This window comes from Protomyctophum bolini, assembly GCF_963924005.1.
Source record: "Protomyctophum bolini genome assembly, chromosome: 5".
In the NCBI taxonomy this organism is placed as follows: Eukaryota; Metazoa; Chordata; class Actinopteri; order Myctophiformes; family Myctophidae; genus Protomyctophum; species Protomyctophum bolini.
Window position 1 is genome coordinate 17,505,088 of NC_137866.1, and position 18,821 is coordinate 17,523,908.

The 18,821-nt window shown below is 40.3% G+C and overlaps 2 protein-coding genes across 2 annotated transcripts in view; both read right to left on the reverse strand.

The window, feature by feature from the left end:
• LOC308315701 (forkhead box protein P1-like) overlaps positions 1-6,302 on the reverse strand; it is a 43,203-nt gene extending 36,901 nt beyond the window's left edge. The window contains exons 1-2 of the mRNA XM_080763816.1: positions 6,220-6,302; positions 309-473 (exon numbers count right to left, since the gene is read on the reverse strand). Of these exons, the coding sequence (XP_080619942.1) occupies positions 309-458 (150 nt within the window). The 5' untranslated portion in view covers positions 459-473; positions 6,220-6,302. The remainder of the gene's footprint in view (positions 1-308; positions 474-6,219) is intronic.
• A 289-nt stretch (positions 6,303-6,591) lies between these two features.
• On the reverse strand, positions 6,592-15,130 carry LOC308315392 (eukaryotic translation initiation factor 4E type 3-like). Its single transcript, XM_080763342.1, has 7 exons — positions 14,796-15,130; positions 12,722-12,794; positions 12,222-12,316; positions 11,849-11,909; positions 11,236-11,302; positions 9,570-9,725; positions 6,592-9,058 (listed from the first exon to the last, which is right to left on the reverse strand). The coding sequence occupies exons 1-7, from the start codon at positions 14,948-14,950 to the stop codon at positions 9,012-9,014; spliced, it is 654 nt and encodes a 217-aa protein (XP_080619468.1). The 5' UTR covers positions 14,951-15,130; the 3' UTR covers positions 6,592-9,011.
• Between the last annotated feature and the right edge of the window lie 3,691 nt (positions 15,131-18,821).

Genomic DNA, 18,821 nt, shown 5'->3' on the forward strand with positions numbered 1-18,821 from the left:
ACAGACTCCTTGGTGACTTCTGTTCCAATGGTCGGGTGTTGTCCTGACAGTCAACTCTCATCCATCCATCCATCCATTCAGAACCTTGGTGTTGACCTGGACAGTCAGCTCTCACTCATTCATTCATTCACTCACTCACGACTCTATGACAGTAACACCCATGTGCATTGGTGTCTGAATTAGTCTTAAGACTATGCATTAGTCTTAAGAATATTAATTAGTCTTAAGACTATGAATTGGTATTAAGATTATGCATTAGTCTTAAGACTATATGAATTGGTCTTAACAAGCCAGTGAAAGATGCTGACCTGATGATGTTGCTGAGGATAATTGGCTCTGGGCGCCTCAGAGGGAGGAGTCTGGTTGAAGCTCAGCCAATCATCGTTGTCTGTGAAGTTCCTGGTTGTGTCTGTGTGAACGTGCGATTGGCTGGTCTGATCTGACCCAGACTCATGCATCTGGGCGAGAGTCACCTGCAATGAATGAGAGAGACAGAGGTTATAACAGACAGCAGCAGTGTAGTTAAGTAAGGACCTGCAGAACAACAAGTGAAATGTAATAAAAAAGTAGCAGTAAACACAGCCTCCCTAAGTTAGTCCCTCCCCTCCCTCCAATCCTTACAGTACAGACCTAAATACGCCTTCAAGCTATTCCATGAAATATGTCTATTCTGTGAAACTAATATAACTAATCAAAATATTCTCATATTAACAGGAATAGGACTACGATTGAATCGCCCACAAGATGAAAAAAAAACTTTACTCGAATATGAAACAAATATTTCCTTATTTTAAAAAACAACATCTACAAGCTCACGATGCAACATGATGTGAGCTTGTAGATCTGCTATTTTCACATTTTTTTAAAACATGAGACATGGTACAACAACGTCAAAATAATAAATACATAAACAGTTTGATTTGATTTTTTAATTCATCATAAAAGTAATCTATAGAAATAGGCCTATGATCTAATCAGCCACAAGATGACAACAACTGTTACTTTACTTAGGAAAGGAACACCAAGTTCTCCTCCACACACACACACACACACACACACACACACACAGACACACACACAGAGCTAACGCTAACGGCGCTAAACGCTGCTATTCGTCGGAGAAGTCAGTGATTGCTGCCATGGCTACTGTAAACACAGGCCCGGGCCAGGCTGTGTGGTGTTTATGTGCAAACACACCAGGTGGAGAAAGATAAACGGCCCAGCAGGCCGCTCCACTCCGCTCAGCGCTACAATGTGTATGCAGAGAGAGTCAGACTCTGAACTGAACAGTAAACACACAGTAAATAACAAGGCAAACAGGCAGAGGGAGAGAGAGAGAGAGCAGGTGGTGATCTGGTCTGCATCCTATAGAAGCACTGTTATAACCTGTCATGACTCATAACCTAACCCTAGGTTATGATTAGTTATGATATTAACAGTGCCTTCTAGTATCTAGAAGGTTTAGGGACTAATTACCATATTAACAATAGTGTTTCTATTAGGACTGACCAACATAAATGTAAACATTCAAAGCTTTGTTCGATGGCAGGAAATTCAAAGATGAAAAACTAAATCTTATTTTCATAGGATCACTTATCATAGTTTCTTATTTTTAATTATTTCTTCACATTTTTCACAGCTATCAAAATAGCTGTCTACAAGCCCACAACGCATTGCTCCATGACATGTTGAGAGCTTGTAGCTCTGCTACCCTACAAAGCCATGTGATGGAGCTCCACGATTCATGAATCACTGACTCAGTAAACAACAAGGCAAACAGGCAGAGAGAGAGAGAGAGAGAGAGCAGGTGGTGATCTGTTCTGCACTGTTAATATCATCACCTAACCCTAACCCACTGACATATTGTACATCCTTCTATAGAAGCACTCTTAATATCATAATCTAACCCTAACCCACTGAAGCTGAACAGGCAGTGAGCAGGTGGGATCTATAGTCATCATGATACCTTCTGTAGAAGCTAGGGATGACCTTCATCTTTTGTTTTTTTTAAGTTGAAGCTGACGGGGGCTGGGGGCCAAAAAAGATGGGCCGAGAAGCGACGGCAGACTGGCCCTGCATGGTCCCTGCATATAGGCTATTCGATCCATGCATGCTTCATCTATTCTTCTATTCATTGATAAAACACAAGTTACACAACTGTTTTTCAGCTGCAAATTGCAATCAATCAATCTATATTATAAACCTTATGCTCCAATTGAGTCCCGACATAGGCTACATGCACCTGAATATATTATAGCCTATACAAGTTCAACTCAAGCCTGGATTGCTTTTCGTCGCACGTTGGTGTGTTGCAGATAACATTATACGATGTAGCCTACAATATCACAGTGGATGAGATGCGTTGAATCAGTTCTGTACCGTGGTAAGAAGCACAAATCAGGCAACAGTAAGCTATAGGGCGGCTATATATTAGATATCTAATGTGTGTGTTTGCGGAGCAGCAGGCAGTCGGGGAGAAAAACATCTTTATTATTTATTAATATGTTCGGCTTATAGTTGAATGTCCCTTAAATAGAAAGTCAGGAAATTACTTTAACATTTATGCTACAATCTACTCTAGTGATTATACAGTAGTCTTACCAGCTATATAGTTTAATAGTTAATTAAATTCCGAGGAGCCGATGGACAAAAACCTGTCCCCGGACAGCCTCTGCACAGCATAATGTAGGACCAATTGCCAACCAGGCAGTCCGTGTATAATATTTTTGTATAGCATAAAAGAACGTCAAAAAGAGAAATCACACACGTGTGGGGGTCCCCGGAAGTTCCAGAACCACAGGACCACTGGGCCGGGCTACTGCCCAGTTCCAGCGAGCCGCCCCACGTCCGAAACGGTAGAGAAATGAGTTACCATGTGGGGGCCTCTGGGGGGTTCCCCGGAACATCCAGACCCCCAGGAACCCGCCTAGGGGGCCGAGCCGATTCCGGCAAGCCGCCCCACGTCCGAAACGGTTGAGAAATGACAGAGTTACCGTGTGGGGGTCCCTCTACTGTACTGTACTGTCACTATACTGGCACACCCAAAATCATCATATATACAGTTAATATGTGCGAGTGTTTGTGTGTGTGTTAGGTTGCGTACAGGTGGTGAAAAACAACCATGCTGTTTTCGTGCTCAGACCCAGACAGCCAGCCAGCCACCCAGAGTGGTTGCTCCACTCAAAAATATGTCATATAACACTTTACTTTACTTAACTTTACTGGCAAAATAGTGGATTTCTTTCAAAATGTTACATACATTTTCAAACATTTTTCTAAAATAGCGGTAATAGTTGATCTACAAGCTTACAACACAAAGATGTATTGTGAGCTTGTAGAGCAACTATTACCATTATTTGTAATTGTTTTGGAAAGTAAAAACAATTATACAAACATATTCCTACACCCCCTTTAGAAACGTTATCTGTCGTTATCGTTATCTTATAAGTATGAACATGTTCGTACCTAAAGTTTTACATCAAATATGGAATGGTTTAGTCGAAAATCTACTTTTAACATTGGCCCAGTTGTTTGGCAACGCCTCCGTCACCCCCAGCACCAGGATTGCAAAAAAAAAACGAAAACTGGACTATGACTAGGCCTTAAGTCCCCGTAGCCCACACCTGTGCAATTTCCATGTTCTGCCTGAGCCAATTGATTGCAACCCCAGCCTTATTCCCCACACCTGCCATTTGATTACTTAGTCAGTCCTCTTTTCTCAGACATTCTCCACACATGTTTACCACTGCACAAGGACTTGCAGAGACAGGCAGAGTACTATGACAACGGATATAGCGGGTATTGCATACTAGGGTGGGGTATGTATTCCCGGTTTCTATCATCAAACCATGCAAGGTACCAACCTGCTCATCGGGAGCAAAACTATGGGTTCAGTGTCTTTGACACTCAATTTTGTTGACTGAAACGATGACCAAAAATGATGAAATTATTTTTTCAATGACATTAACTAAATAACAACTAAGCTATGATGACTAAACCTATGACTAAATATACAGAGAATTTGGTCAACAAATAAAAACTAGACTAAAATGTTAGGGAGGGGGACTGGTGGAGAAGAGATTAAAGGACCACTTCACCACTTTTCAACCTATCTTTATATAATAGTGAGGACCTATTACATGAAGAGGTTGAAATGTGGTGAAGTGGTCTTTTAAGTAGAACTAAAAGACAAGTCATTCTATGCTTCTGAAAAAAGCTTGTAGATCTGCACACAGCTACATGTGTAAACCTAGCATCACAACACCATCACAGCCCGCCAAAATACATTTTAGTTGACTAAATCAACTGTAGATTTAGTCAACTAAATGATCAAGTCTATTCATTTACGAAAGAAAACAAATGTAGATGTGAGGTTTGTGAAGTAGGAGAGCAACACTAAGTTTATATATCACATTATTATATTTACATTAAATGTACCTGACATTGTACTATATATGAGAACGACAGCTGAGAATAGGAATAACTATACTGCTCGCACGCACGCACACACGCACACACACACACACACACACACACGCACGCACACACACACACACACACACACACACACACACACAGCAATTGAAACAAGACGGCAAGGACATTTTGGGTGTAATCCTTTCAGACAAAGTGTTTGACTATATACATTAAGGATGCACGATTAATCTGTAGCATAATCGGAATAGGCCATATCGGCCATAAAAATGCCATATTGGTATCAGAACGGTCTCAAAATAAATTTCACTAGCAATTTCTTTTAATTAAAAATGTAAAAAATCATCAATGAGTTCAATATAAATCAAGTGTCTAGTACCTCTAGTCTAGAACAAAAGCCAAATCAAATATGATGTAAAATCTTAAGTAAAAATAAACTTTACATTTTTCTACATTTCATTAGTGTACTCATCTCATTCAGTCAGTCATTCAGTTATGAAAACAAACACTTGGAAAAGGGTATAGGCTATTTATTGATTGATTTAATACTTTATTAACAGACTTTGGGCCAAGCCTCTACGGCCTAGGCTTGTTTCCATTGTTGCTAATATGACCCTGCAAATAATCGGAGATCGGTCATAATTTCATAATCGTGCACCCCTAATATTAATTGTTTTGCATTTCTGTCTAATAAAAATCACACCCGTGTGAAGTGAGGGGCTCTTATCATCATACATCATCTCATTCCAGCCAATCACAATTTGCGTCCTCACCTTCATCATCAATGTTTGTGTTACGCAATGTTTGTGTTCACAAAAACACTCAAAGCTGGCCATTCATTGTCAATGGCATTCAATGTTTGTGTTAGGACAAAGCTGGACATATAGGAGGGGATAGCTATTGCCCCTCAAAAGCATCTATCCACACACACACACACACACTCACACACACACACACACACACACACACACAAACACACACACAGACTGATGGACAGACAGACAGACAGACAGACAAGCCATATATAGTGCTTTCTTGGGTTCCATCCTTTAATTGATTGATTGCTTGAATACTTTATTAACAGTTTGCAGGGAAAAAAAACACAGTAAGTACGGCTCAATACAAGAGGATTTAAACCCAAGAAAGCCTATTGGCTTGTTTCCATTAGGGTCCTTTGTACTCAATTCAACGAGTTAGCATTGCGTTTGGATTAAACTGTACTCTTCTGGGCCTTTTTTTTGCAAACTGTTAATAAAGTATTCAATCAATCAATCAGGTACATAATGTAATCTGTAATGGCTATATTATAACTCCTCTAACAGATACTTTCACTGTGTTGTATACATCATATATAGTCTATACATAAATAATGTGTAGTTATCTGTATACTGTAAAGTACTATAGTAATATGCAACGGAGTATATACTGTGTGTAGCTATACAATTTACAACAATTAAGCTATTCAGGCTTCATTTTCATATCCAGTCAAAAAGAGAAGATCTACAAGCTACCAACGTGTTGATAGCTTGTAGATCTGCTCTTTTGTACCAGCCGAAAACATTTATAAAGATTTTTTTTGTTCATAAAATAATAATAAAACATTTATTAATGTTTACACAACAAGCTGTTGGAGAATCAACACAAACAACACAACGGCTTTAGCGTACCTTTTAATACATTACAGTTAGACACACACACAAACACACACGCACACTCATAGACACGCACGACAACACAGCACCAATCAATCATATTGTTAATGAAAGTGTAATAATGAAAACGTACCGGTTGAACAGCCTGTTGTCTGTGTGTGTGTATGTGTGTGTCGTTCTGGAGGAGCTAACACTGCTAGCCGCACGATGCTAACGGCCAGGGGGCGGGGCCAACGGAAAAAGTAAACAATGGTGACGTCACCGCCCACCACCTCCACCAGACCGCCACCATGCCGTGGCAGCGTTCCAGATCAGCTTGAATGCAGGCAGGCAGGCAGGCTCTCCAAGTATGGGCAGACGGCAGGCATGCGGCAGGCAGACAGGCAGGCAGGCAGGCAGGCAGACAATCCTTATTATTTAATGTTTGCTGTTTATTCAATATTAAACCATTTGTTTTATGTATGATTCATGTCTAAGAATAATGATAATAATAATAAATACTACAATCAGCCGAAGATTGCTGTCAATTTATTGGAAAAATGTAAAACATCAAACAAACATGGAGCATTTATTTTAATATAGAAATGACAAGCAGCAGCAGCAAAAAAGTTTATAAAGCATTTTATTTATTCTTCAATATGTGAAAAACTGACATGAAAAATAAAGGATATCATTTGAACCGTCACATTCTGTACCACTTGTAAACAGTGGCACTGTTCCAACATCTATCAGTTTATCAGCTTTGAGATTTATTTTTCACTAAACATGTCTAGAGATGGATTATTGTCTTTTCCTGTGTGCAACAACACATTTATACACCACAAGCCTCGTTTTGATTTTAAATGGATTTCCCTTGATTCTTCTTAAAAAATAACAGACCTACAAATCCACAAAGCGGCCACTGACATTCAATGACTAGTTCATCATTGTTTGTAGATCTCATCTCATCTCATGTGTCCATTAAATAACATCACATGATACTTACGCAGTTTGGAATAATCCCTGTGTCCTCATATCGTTATGTCCCTGTGTCCTTATGTGCTTATGTCCCTGTGTCCTTGCAGCCTGATCAAAAACTTGATCAATCAATCTGATTACAACCTGAATAAATAAAAACATTACCAACGGGAAACAGTTTCACATACATTTCTTAGTGACTCTTCGTGTGCTGAAGGTTGTATCATTGTAACAACAACAAAATACTATTTCACAATCCTCTCACATCCTAAAAAAAAAAACGTTCATAAAGATGTGCAATATGACATTTCATCAAACCGTAAATATGACCAATCTCATAGTAAATATTTCTCTACAGCAGACAGCTAAAATATTAAGGCTCTAATATACAAAATATAACTCATAGAAAAGCCTCATATTGCATTGTCACGTACTCCAAGATGCAATAAAATGTCATTAAAAGTCAAAGATATATTTCTTTGCTGAGTAATTATATATATATTTTAAAGAAATCTATTCGGCTTAAGATCTCCCAAAATGTGTCCTTATAAAACATGTACAAACACAAACAGTGTTGCTTTTTAGACAAACCATAACATTTGACATTGAACATTATGTTACATTAACATTAACACACATCATTCACAGGTCTTGGAGATCATCTTACATTAACGCACATCGAGGTCTTGTAGATTCATCTCATATTAACACATTCAGAGGTCTTATATAGCAGTGGGAAAGGCTAGGTGGGAAAGGCTAGGTGGGCACCTCTGTGTTAAATTGGTCTTTTTCTATCCTCCAAAATGTTACAAACTAAACTATTTAGATTTTTTTTTAAAGGTAAAGTATACATGATTAGAACATGCATGTCATTCGACAATATAGGTCTAATATCTCTACAATTGCAACAAATAGCTACAAAAGCTGTATATCCAGTCCTTTTGGGGCATAAACACGAAGTTGAACGATAAAAGTAAGCCTAAAAAATGATGTACAGTTCATGTTCACACCATGTATTTTGGAACACATGATGATTTTGGAAAAATAGCCAATTTCACATGGAGGTACCCAGATGCCCAGTGCCCGCCTATCCTGTATCCAAGCAGTTCTCAACCTTTTCAGATTGTGAACCCCCAAAATAATCACATTTGAACTGGGGAATTCAGTTCTATTTAACCATTTAATTAAGTACTGTCGTTTGTGACTTGAGAAGTGACTCGGAGCAGTGGATCCGATCACGATGCTGGTTTGTTTCGTAGTGTTTTGCCCCACCAGTGTGAACACAGCATTACAGTATATCCCCTAATGCTGCATTCACATGGGCTCAGGCAATCATAGGCAGACGGCACCACCTGCTGGATGGCACGGTAAAATAAATCTAAAATCAAAAATTCTGATGGAAGGGCAGGACAGCAAAATGCTGACATTTGTCCTGCGATATGGAGTTACGTAACATCCGGTTCTAGATTCCATCTGGTATCACGGTAAAATATTTTCTATTTCAACTTTGAACGGCAATGCCGGGACGCGCCGGCCGACGGTCCACCAAAATGAGTTCCGGTTTGCCGTCTACCGCTTGCCTGAGCCCATGCGAATGCAGCATTAGACCCACGGCTTCAAAGTGGCACCATGCATCATGGTTCCTAAGCCCTTCCATGTGCCATGCTTCTAAACAATCCTAGAAGCAACTGACCCGGACGGTTGGCATAGCCGTCAGGACCCCTATAGGCTATAGGCCGCCCGCCAGCATGTCGTGGGTTCGACTCCCGATCCCAACGACCTTTGCTGTGTGTCACTCGACTCCCTTCATCTCTTTCTTCATCCATTTCCTGTGTCAGTTCACCATTTGTATCAATAAAGTCAGAAAAAGTCCCCAAAAATACATTTGAACAAAGAAAAAACAACAGCAAACTAGAAGCAACTAAAGAAGGCAGTCTCAGTGTTTCAGAAGGTTGCAGAAAATTGCCGCTAATGTCTTGAGCGTCCTCCTTCAAACGCATGGTGCTCCTCATGGGCTGAAAGCACAAAACAAACAAACAACTAGCAACTCATTCTTCTGCTTACACATACGTCATGTCCTAGAATGAGCCAATAGGGGCAGGGGATCAACGTCACGTGATTCATTGTTTGACCCCGCGAAAACTTGGATGTGTGGCTCAAATAATGATTGTTGGCAGAATCTCGGAATGTTTAGGATATTTGGCGGGTATTTTTCACTGCATCTGTGTTTGTTGCAAACACCTGCACTACAATACTTCACCATATGTTGTTATAACATAAATAACAAAACATGAAATGTTACCATGTGTAGGTTCCCTAGTGCAATTCCAATGGTAAGCTGTGTTATTTTCACCCTATATGAAGCAATGGCGGAATCGTACATGCCCCGAAATACACGCATGTGTGTCTCGAAGAATATGGATAGAAAGAAAGGGTTTCTGTCAGAAAGGCTTTCTGAAAAGGCTTTAAGGAAAATTGTGAATTATAATTATCATTAGTAGTAGTAGTTTAAAAGCAGATACTTACGTTTGTAAAAGACAGCTTTAAAGGAGATGTCTGGCAGCAGTTGATAGATGCGGCCCAGGATGTTAGCCTCGTCAGCATAACAGGAGTTACCGTTCCACACCTGGACCACGTCTTCTCTGTCTCTGACACTAATGCTGACCCCGATGATCTCATCCTCTACGAGACAATATTATTATTATAATAATTATTATTGAAGTAATTTGAACATTTTCTTTATGATTTATTATTGTTGCGGCACCGTCCACACGCAGCACACTCCCCTTCCCCTCCTTCACTAGCATGGGAGGCAAATCATATTTGGGTTTAGAAGACCCAAACCCGCCTGTGTTCAAGGGCATCATAATTTTTGGGGGCCTAGTACCCAATAAAGGTCTTGATGCGGCGTGGTATGTATCCAACAAGTTTCTTCAAGACTTCTTGGAATAGTTTGTTTGGTATCAACCTTTTATTCCAACTCGTAGCAACTGGCGAGAGTAAAAACAAACAGGGGGATCCAAAACTATAGCCTGGCTAAAGAAAGACGCGAATCAGCCGTTGGCAAAAAACATTTGCTTGCCGGTGATTTGAGTTTGGCTTATTAGCCAGGCTACCAAAATGAACCAATGCAAAAAAACTAAAACTAAAATCCCAAACCGGAATGCGATACGCGATTTTTTTCTTTTTCAAATTGTAGGCCTACCATCTGGTCTAGATCACGCCCTAGACCAGATCACACGTGCGATTTATGAACACAGACCAGGCTTTCCTAAGTTGCAGTTTACTATAGTTTGGCTTTACCAAGCTGTTTAACTTTAGGCTGTTACAGCTCCAGCCTTCTGTTGTTCTCCTATGGTGGTTATTTTTTACTAACCTCTCCTCTCCTCTCCTCTCCTCTCCTCTCCTCTCCTCTCCTCTCCTCTCCTCTCCTCTCCTCTCCTCTCCTCTCCTCTACTCGCTGAAGTTGAGCCAACAGCAGAGCCACCAACCCACACCAACTCCACTTCTTTTCCAAAAATACTTTTGTAAATAAATACGTCCTCAGGGTTCACCTTACCTACTCTTTGCTGTGCGCTTTGGTCACACCCCCATCTACATAAAAGACATGCTGGAGCCCCATAGGCTAACACGTAGCCTTAGATCGGCAAGCAAGGCTCTGCTGGAAGTTCCAGCTACCCAGCTTGTCACCATGGGTGACCGGGCTTTCTCGGCCCGTGCACCTAAGCTGTGGAATGCCTTACCAGAGGCCCTAAGACACATCACCCTACTGAGTTATTTTGTGTTCACCTGTTTACTCGTGTTAAAATGAGTTTATTGTTGTTGTTTTATTCTACTGCACTGCATTTCATCCTGTATTGGAAAGCACTTTGTAACATTATTTTAAAAAGTGCTTTATAAATAGTTTATTATAATTATGTATTATTACCAGTCATAACATTTTCAAGCACATATTTAGCACAGAATAAGCCTTCTTCTACCAATCCTTTTGTTTATTTTTAATCAAAAGTCGGGCTGTTCATGTTTCTGCTAATAAATTATAATGACATAAAATGGAAAGTGCGTTATAATCCTGAAGCCACTCTAAAAAGCTAAAAAATGCACTTGCACTGGAAATGAGTCACAGTAATAAGTAATACAATTGTAATCAGTAATAACTTAAGTAATGGTAATCAGTAATCAGTAGGCCTACCTGAGGCACAGTAATCAGTGAACTGCTCTCCGATGGTTGCCAGGAGTAACTCTTTCCAGACCGCAGACTGAGGATGAGAGATGGATTAACGTCTCTCATCAACATCATTAAAATCATTATTAGAAATGAACTCATGTTCCTAAACATGAGTCACCAACAGAACACATCATAAAAACGTTCACAGTGAATATGCAATGAGCTAATTATACAATTTGGTCAAGAAATAACCATGAAGGTTGTTTATAGGATACTTTCTGGAACATAATGTTTCTAAAGGTCCTTTCAGACGGGGAGCGCAGGTGTTGTCGCCTGGATCAACGAGGGGCGCGGCATGCGTAGCTTAAAAAAAAAAAAAACTCAACACAATCCAGGTCTAGTCAGCAGTAGGTGTGTGCACGAAACAAGCACGTGCGCAACATTTTCAGAGGACCGCGGCCACGAGAATATGCTTAGCGTGTCCAACATAAATGCACACCTAACCCCATTGAAAATGAATTACTAGGCGTGTCAGTCATTCCCCGCCTTAAGAGTGACTAGACCTGAAGATTGATTTAAAAGATAGTAAGATACAGTAAAGAAAGGAGTCAGTGTGGTGAGTAATATAATCACTTACTGTGGATTCTTTTGGGACTTTCATTTTCCAAACTCCACCTTTGGCGTTGCTTTCCTCCTCCCTGTAAATAAGCAGATGACAGACGATGTTCACTGTGTGAGCACAGCTTGTAGATCAGCTATTACGTTTACTGGAAACCAGGCATTATGACGCCATCACGGCATGCCAAAATACCATTCAGTCGACTTAATCAAAGGGACGGGTCCCTTTGAGGCCGTGCCCCCCTAAGGGAGATGGAATGCTTTTGTTTTACCTTGCCCCGGCCACAACCACACACCCTCACCCTCCTCGGCCCCCGGCCCGAAACCGGGCGCCCGTTGTTCTCGCTTTTACTGGTTTCTTGCTTTTACTGTAACATATATAAATGATGTACCATAGAGGTCTTCTCTCTCCTCTCATCAGGTGGTAACTACATCTCAGAGGCAGGTTGGACACTCCAGGTATGTTGTTGTAAACTCTCCAGAAGTTCTGCACAAACAAAAAGAACACAGAGAGGGAATTACTTTACGTACTTCCAATTAAACATCTCTGCTGTCGGCAGAAACCAACCATGTCCAATGTCTAATGTGTGTAAATGGCGAAATGATGCATTTCTATAGCACCTTTACAGTTATTGTGCATTACATTCACCCATTCACACACACTGATGGCAGAGGAAACCATGCAAGGCACCAACCTGCTCATCGGGAGCAATTAGGGGTTCAGAGTCTTGCTCAAGGACACTCCGACACTAACTCTGGGGGAGCCTGGGATCGAACTGGGAACCTTGCGGTTCCCATCTGGCTGCTCTACTGGCCACTCTACCCCTGAGCCACTGCCGCTGTGTACATGTGTGTGTGTGTGTGTGTGTGCGCGCTTGTGTGCATGCGTTACCTGGACAGTTTCCACAGTGTAGATTTTCTTCAAGTTTGACTCACATTCAGCTGCTGTTGTTCCAGGAAGAGATCTGTAAAACATAAACAAAGTAAACCACCCCAGTGATTCTGTCAGGTACGTGACTCTGTGTTCTTTACGTCTTTATGATATTGAGTTACATTTGTCTGTATTGAGTTACATTTGTCTGTATTCCAAACAATACATTTTTTTAAATGAGTGCTGTTTCACCGTCAGTTGATGCTTCATATCCACATGAGAAAAATGAGTAAAATTGAGGTCCGGGGCTAGGCTACGCAAAACTTCTGCTCGCTCAAGCCATTGAGTTATAATTATACTTCCGGAAGTGTTCCTGGGTGCTTCAAAACGCCACTGAAATGAATAGTAGGGGGGGCGGGGCTAACGCTCCGGTTCGGTCTCTATCCTTTATAGCTCTATGAGTTGTTGTCTGTTAGGAAGCAGAGATCACATGACAACATGACCCAGTGGACAGTACACACACACAGAGAGAGAGAGAGAGAGAGAGAGAGAGAGAGAGAGAGAGAGAGAGAGAGAGAGAGAGAGAGAGAGAGAGAGAGAAAGTCTGACCCCCTTTAGAGGAAGCACACACACACACACACACACACACACACACACACACACACACACACACACACACACACACACACACACACACACACACACACACACACACACACACACACACACATTTTCTACTTTTTATTTCTTTTGAGGTTTTACAAATATTGAACCAATTGAACTCCAACTTGTGGAGATAGTTGTTTTATCCATCACTGTTTAGGATGACCGAGCATTATGCATTAATGGTGAAAAACCTCCTAACTCCAGCTGTATTTTTGTAAAGTGATAATAATATAAGAACACGTTCAAGTATCAATCTCACAATGTACAACTCACCATATACCAACTTTGATCAGCCAGTGTTGTGTTAAAGACATGTTTTTGATTTATTTTTCATTTCCTCATTTAATGTTGCCATAGCTGGTTTCTGCCCAACAACAGAGATATATTTGATATTGATAACTGAATTGATAATTGACTAATTGATAATTGACTAATTGGCTGCATACTCAACCAATTTAATATATCATTAAATATATTGGAATGTTTTGTATCTAAACAATTATGTTTAAAAATAGATATTTAAAAAAAACTGCTTCTTGATTATTGTATGTATGAGACAGAAGTAAGTTGTATTGGTTTTAAAGTTAGTGACTCATAATAATAGGCGATATATCTCCAAACTGGCTTGGGAACGACTCGGGATCCCCCAGGAGGAAGTTGCTAATGTTGCTCGAGAAAGGGAAGTCTGGAAATCTTATCCCCCGTGACCCGATTCCGGATAAGCAGTTGAAGAACAACAACAACAACAATTGTAAGTATGTTATTGAGTCATAGGTCATTGGTTCTCATAGTGGGGGTCCTTGAGGGGGTTCCAAGGGGACCCCAGAAAATCTAGTTAATATAACATTGCAATCATTTTAACCACTTTAAAGCTGCTATAAGCAATAATATGTCAAAGGTATTTTGTATTCAGACAGCCAGCAATGGTAATACAGACCTGCATTGAATCTATAAGCAAACATTTTCTTTGTTTGCTTTAGGGGGTCCTCACTCCCTGGCACAAAACATTTTCAGATGGGGGGGTGGGGTCCTTGACCTTGGCACCAAAGAGTTTGAGAACTACTGTGTCATGCTCTTTGTTTATCTGGGTTAAGCAGCCATGACTGTAGATTACTAGTAGATTCCTAGTTTAAGATTTAAACTCATTCAAATCTTAAACTATAGTATAGATTCCCTTGTTTTCTATAGAAGTGTATATTTGTATGACTCACGTGTTTTGATGAATTGAAAGTATTATTTTTTTCTGGTTTTATTAGCTGTTAGGAGATGTTGTATTGACCTGTACTTTCTTTCTTTGAACTGTACCCATTCATTCTCAACGAAATGTTAATATAATTTGCAATCAAGCCAATCAATCAAAACAGATTGTTTACCTGTCCAACCATGCAGTATAGGTCCAGACATGACTAGATGATTACAGATTGTTTACCTGTCCAACCAGAAGGTCCAGGCTGAATGCAGAGGCAGAGTGTCTTCATCCTCCAGACAGATCATGTTGTTTACGGATGTGTTGTTGATGTTTACAGATGTGTCATCGTCAATGTCCAGCACACTACTGTTGTTATTATGTTGGATCACATCCATGGTGATGAATTAAGTCACCACCACTAAACAAAGAAACAGGGTGATTTTCCCGGTAGTAGTGTGTTGTTCTTTCTGTTCGTCAGATGTTGTTAATTAATTAAAGGTTCATTAATAAAGTGTTGTTGATCGCATCAGAGGAGCTGCTGAGTGCTGACTCACTCACTGGCTTTGCTTCACTCTCACCGCCGGCACAGCACAACAACACTGACCAGGGTTGCCATGTCCGCTTGATATAAGCGACTTTGGCTTGTTTGTTCTGTTACTTCTGTAAAGTCGGTTGCTTTTGTGGGGGAGCTTTTGTTTTAGTTTCTAAAGTAAAGTGTAGTTGCTTGCCTTTATCTGTGGCTAATTTTGTAACATACAGACCAGGCTTTCCTCCGAGGTGGAAAGCCTGGTGACGCGAGGTTACTTTCACAGACCTGGTTGTTCATTTCTTTCACACAATATGGCAACACTGTACGTGTGACGTCACTGTCTGCGACGCAGCGCAGGGCAGCGAAACGCACGCAGCGCACACTATAATATTAAAGCCATTATCCATAGATCCTAAAACCCTCATCCTGATCCTACATCCATCCTTCACCAAACGAGTCCAGACCTGTGTGACTTGATGTGTTGCTGTGTTGATTGTTTGAGGAAACGCAGCCCTATCTAATCTACGGTATGTTATGATGAAGGTGCTCCAGCACAGCACAGCATGGTGGACTGGAACGCCTCCTCATGCAGCGCACAAGGTACTTTTTTCCCTGAACACACAAGGCAGGCACAATTCTTCTGATCTTTCTGTCTTTATACATGAAAAGTATTGATGGATTACTGATTGATTGATTACTATTTTGATTACTTTATATGATGTTTGTTTTTTATGATAGTATTACATTTTTGATGAATTGAATACACAGGAGTCAGACCCCAGTGCAAACAAGTCCTTTCTTGGGTTTTATCTGTCTATCCATCCATCCATCCATCCAAAACCACACACAGTCACACACACACACACACACACACACACACACACACACACACACACACACACCCCTAATGGCAAGGGAGCGAGAGGATGTTGGTATATTATTGTTCTATTGGTGATTTAGTGCTTCTCTTGGGAAAGTGTGTGTGTGTGTGTGTGTGTGTGTGTGTGTGTGTGTGTGTGTGTGTGTGTGTGTGTGTGTGTGTGTGTGTGTGAGTGTGTGTGCGCGTGTGTGTGCATGGTGTTATGTGCTGCCTGTAGTGATTGATGTAATGGGTTTGTTTAGTAAACTCTGTGTGTGTGTGTGTGTGTGTGTGTGTGTGTGTGTGTGTGTGTGTGTGTGTGTGTGCGTGCGTGCGTGCGTGCGTGCGTGTGTGCGTGCGTGTGTGTGTGTGGTGGGGTTATGTGCTGTTGTGATTGATTTAATGGGTTTGTTTAGTAAACTGTGTGCGTGCGTGCGTGCGTGTCCTACAATAAATGGTTACCATGACTCATCAGAAAGCATCAGTCATCAAACACAAGTAATAAAGTAGGATATAGTCTCACACAGCCTGATGTCTCAAAGCAGCCCCACTGTCCTAAACCTGTAATGTCTAATGCATACATGGGCCCCCACCTTCACTTAATGTGGCCCTCAGGTTAATATTGGAATACTGATAAAGTATTTATCATAAGTTTTCTGAAACACTTTAAATGTTGTTGTTTTTGAGTGGTGCAACCTTGTTTTTGAGTGGTGCAACCACTCCATTACACAGCTTTGTGGGGGTCTAGATATTCATGTGACCCCCCGGGATGCGTATTATGATATTTATAATAAATATTTGAATGAATGATGCTGTATACCTAATTTTGAGCTTTTCCAAAGTCAGTAAAATATATTTAAAAGGTCTTGGTCTTGACTCGGTCTTGCCTCGTGGTGGAATCGTCTCGACCCCTCTAGGTCGTGGTCTTGTCTTGGTCTCGGCCCCCCTAGGCTTGTGGCGGTCTCGTCTCGGTCTCGACCCTCCTAGGTCTTGGTCTTGTCTTGGTCTCGCTTTAGGTGGTCTCGACTACAACACTAAGACAGACAGACAGACAGACAGACAGACAGACGTATATATTTATTATTGGTCATTGTTGGTAGATTATGTAATGGTGTTAATATAATGTAATAATACTGAATGCTGACTGGCTATTTATACACATATTAATGTAATAGTCATTGTTGATAGACTGTATTTAATTCATATAATCACAGCGATCACATTCATTTCATATACAACTATGTCAATAAACTAACTGACTGACTGACTGACTGACTGACTGACTGACTGACTTACTGATGTAAACAACTGTCTAGTGCTATTCGGTTTCATCCTCAAAATAGCAGTTCTTGTATTGAAACGCCATACTAGCGTTTCAAATGATGTCAAGGGTCAAAGTAACTAACCATATTATGGTTAGTTGCTCATTGTTGCTTTCATGGTTTCAGCTGTGATTAATATTATTTTTTTAAAGATTTGTTTTGGGCTTTTATTGATAGTTACAGTGAAGACGGACAGGAAAGAGAGAGGGAGAGAGGCCGGGGAGAAACATGCAGCATGAACGGGACTCGAACACGCAATGCGCTGTCAGGCCAGATCCTATATGTGGCATGCGTCTGGACCACTAGGCCAGCGGGCGCCCAGCCATGAATTATAACAGCTAAAAAACAGACACACGTTGAGTTTAAATAATGTTCCATAATGATGTTTAGGAACATATGAACATATGAAAATCATCAACAATATTTATTGTTTCTGGTTCTCATTAGAAACGGTGGTACGTTAGGATTTATTGTTATATCTTGTATAAAAATAATTTGCAACATTATGGCCTACCATTGTTACCACAAGGTGGCAACAAAGCCTGCCTTTAGCTTACTTTTCAGTTAGTTGTGTCGTGTTGTGTTGTTGAAAATTTGTTATCAATATTAACCATATTTTTTGCTCATATCTGAGCTATTTTTGAGAAATCTTGAAAATGTGTGCAAATCTTTGAATATATTTTTAAAGCAAACATTTTAACTATTTGCTTCTGGGGTCCCTGGCTGGAACCAAATATTTTGAGATGGGGGGTCTGCGGCCAAATACATTTTGAGGATCAAATGCATGATCTTCAGATTCTTCACTCAACCGAAGATCACTTATCTCTAACAGTACTTAGCCTATAGTAGTGCTTTTTAATACTTTTCTTGGTTCAATATTTTGTAAAACCTGCCATCATTATGTGTTAAATTATTTATTTTTGATTATGTTTTTCAATTCTTATATGAATTATTTTCCAAACTTGATTTATATTGTTGCCCATTTGAGCTTGGGTTTATACAATATGGTGGTGCATCGGGTGAAAGCCTTGTGTATTATCATCACTTTACCCACATAGCTGATAGTCTTAGATATGAACTAGCCTATAGAATATAGTTACTGGGGGGGGGGCAGCTTAATGTAAAGAGATATGAACTAGCCTATATAGATTATAGTTACTGGGGGGGGGGGGGGGGGCAGCTTAATGTAAAGATGTTAGTGTGTATCTCTGTGTTACAACCTATAGATTATAGTTACTGGGGGAGCAGCTTAATGTAAAGATGTTATTGTCTTGTAGAATGATGGAGTCTCTCTTTTCTACTTCTCATATGTCTCTTCTCTTCTCTTATGCTCATGAAATCCTTGCTGGCTATTACTACTATTTATTCTATTAACAAAAACAAATATGTATACAGTGAAAGAAAAAGGTGTCAAAGTTCCAAGTGGGAGGGTGGGGGGGGGGGGTTGCTATTCGTCTTTCGTTTTGTTTTGTTTAGTCTAATTTTTGTTTTGTTTCAGTTTCAGTTTTGTGAACACTCAAACCAACTCAAAAACAATTCTGTCCATGTAGTATCAG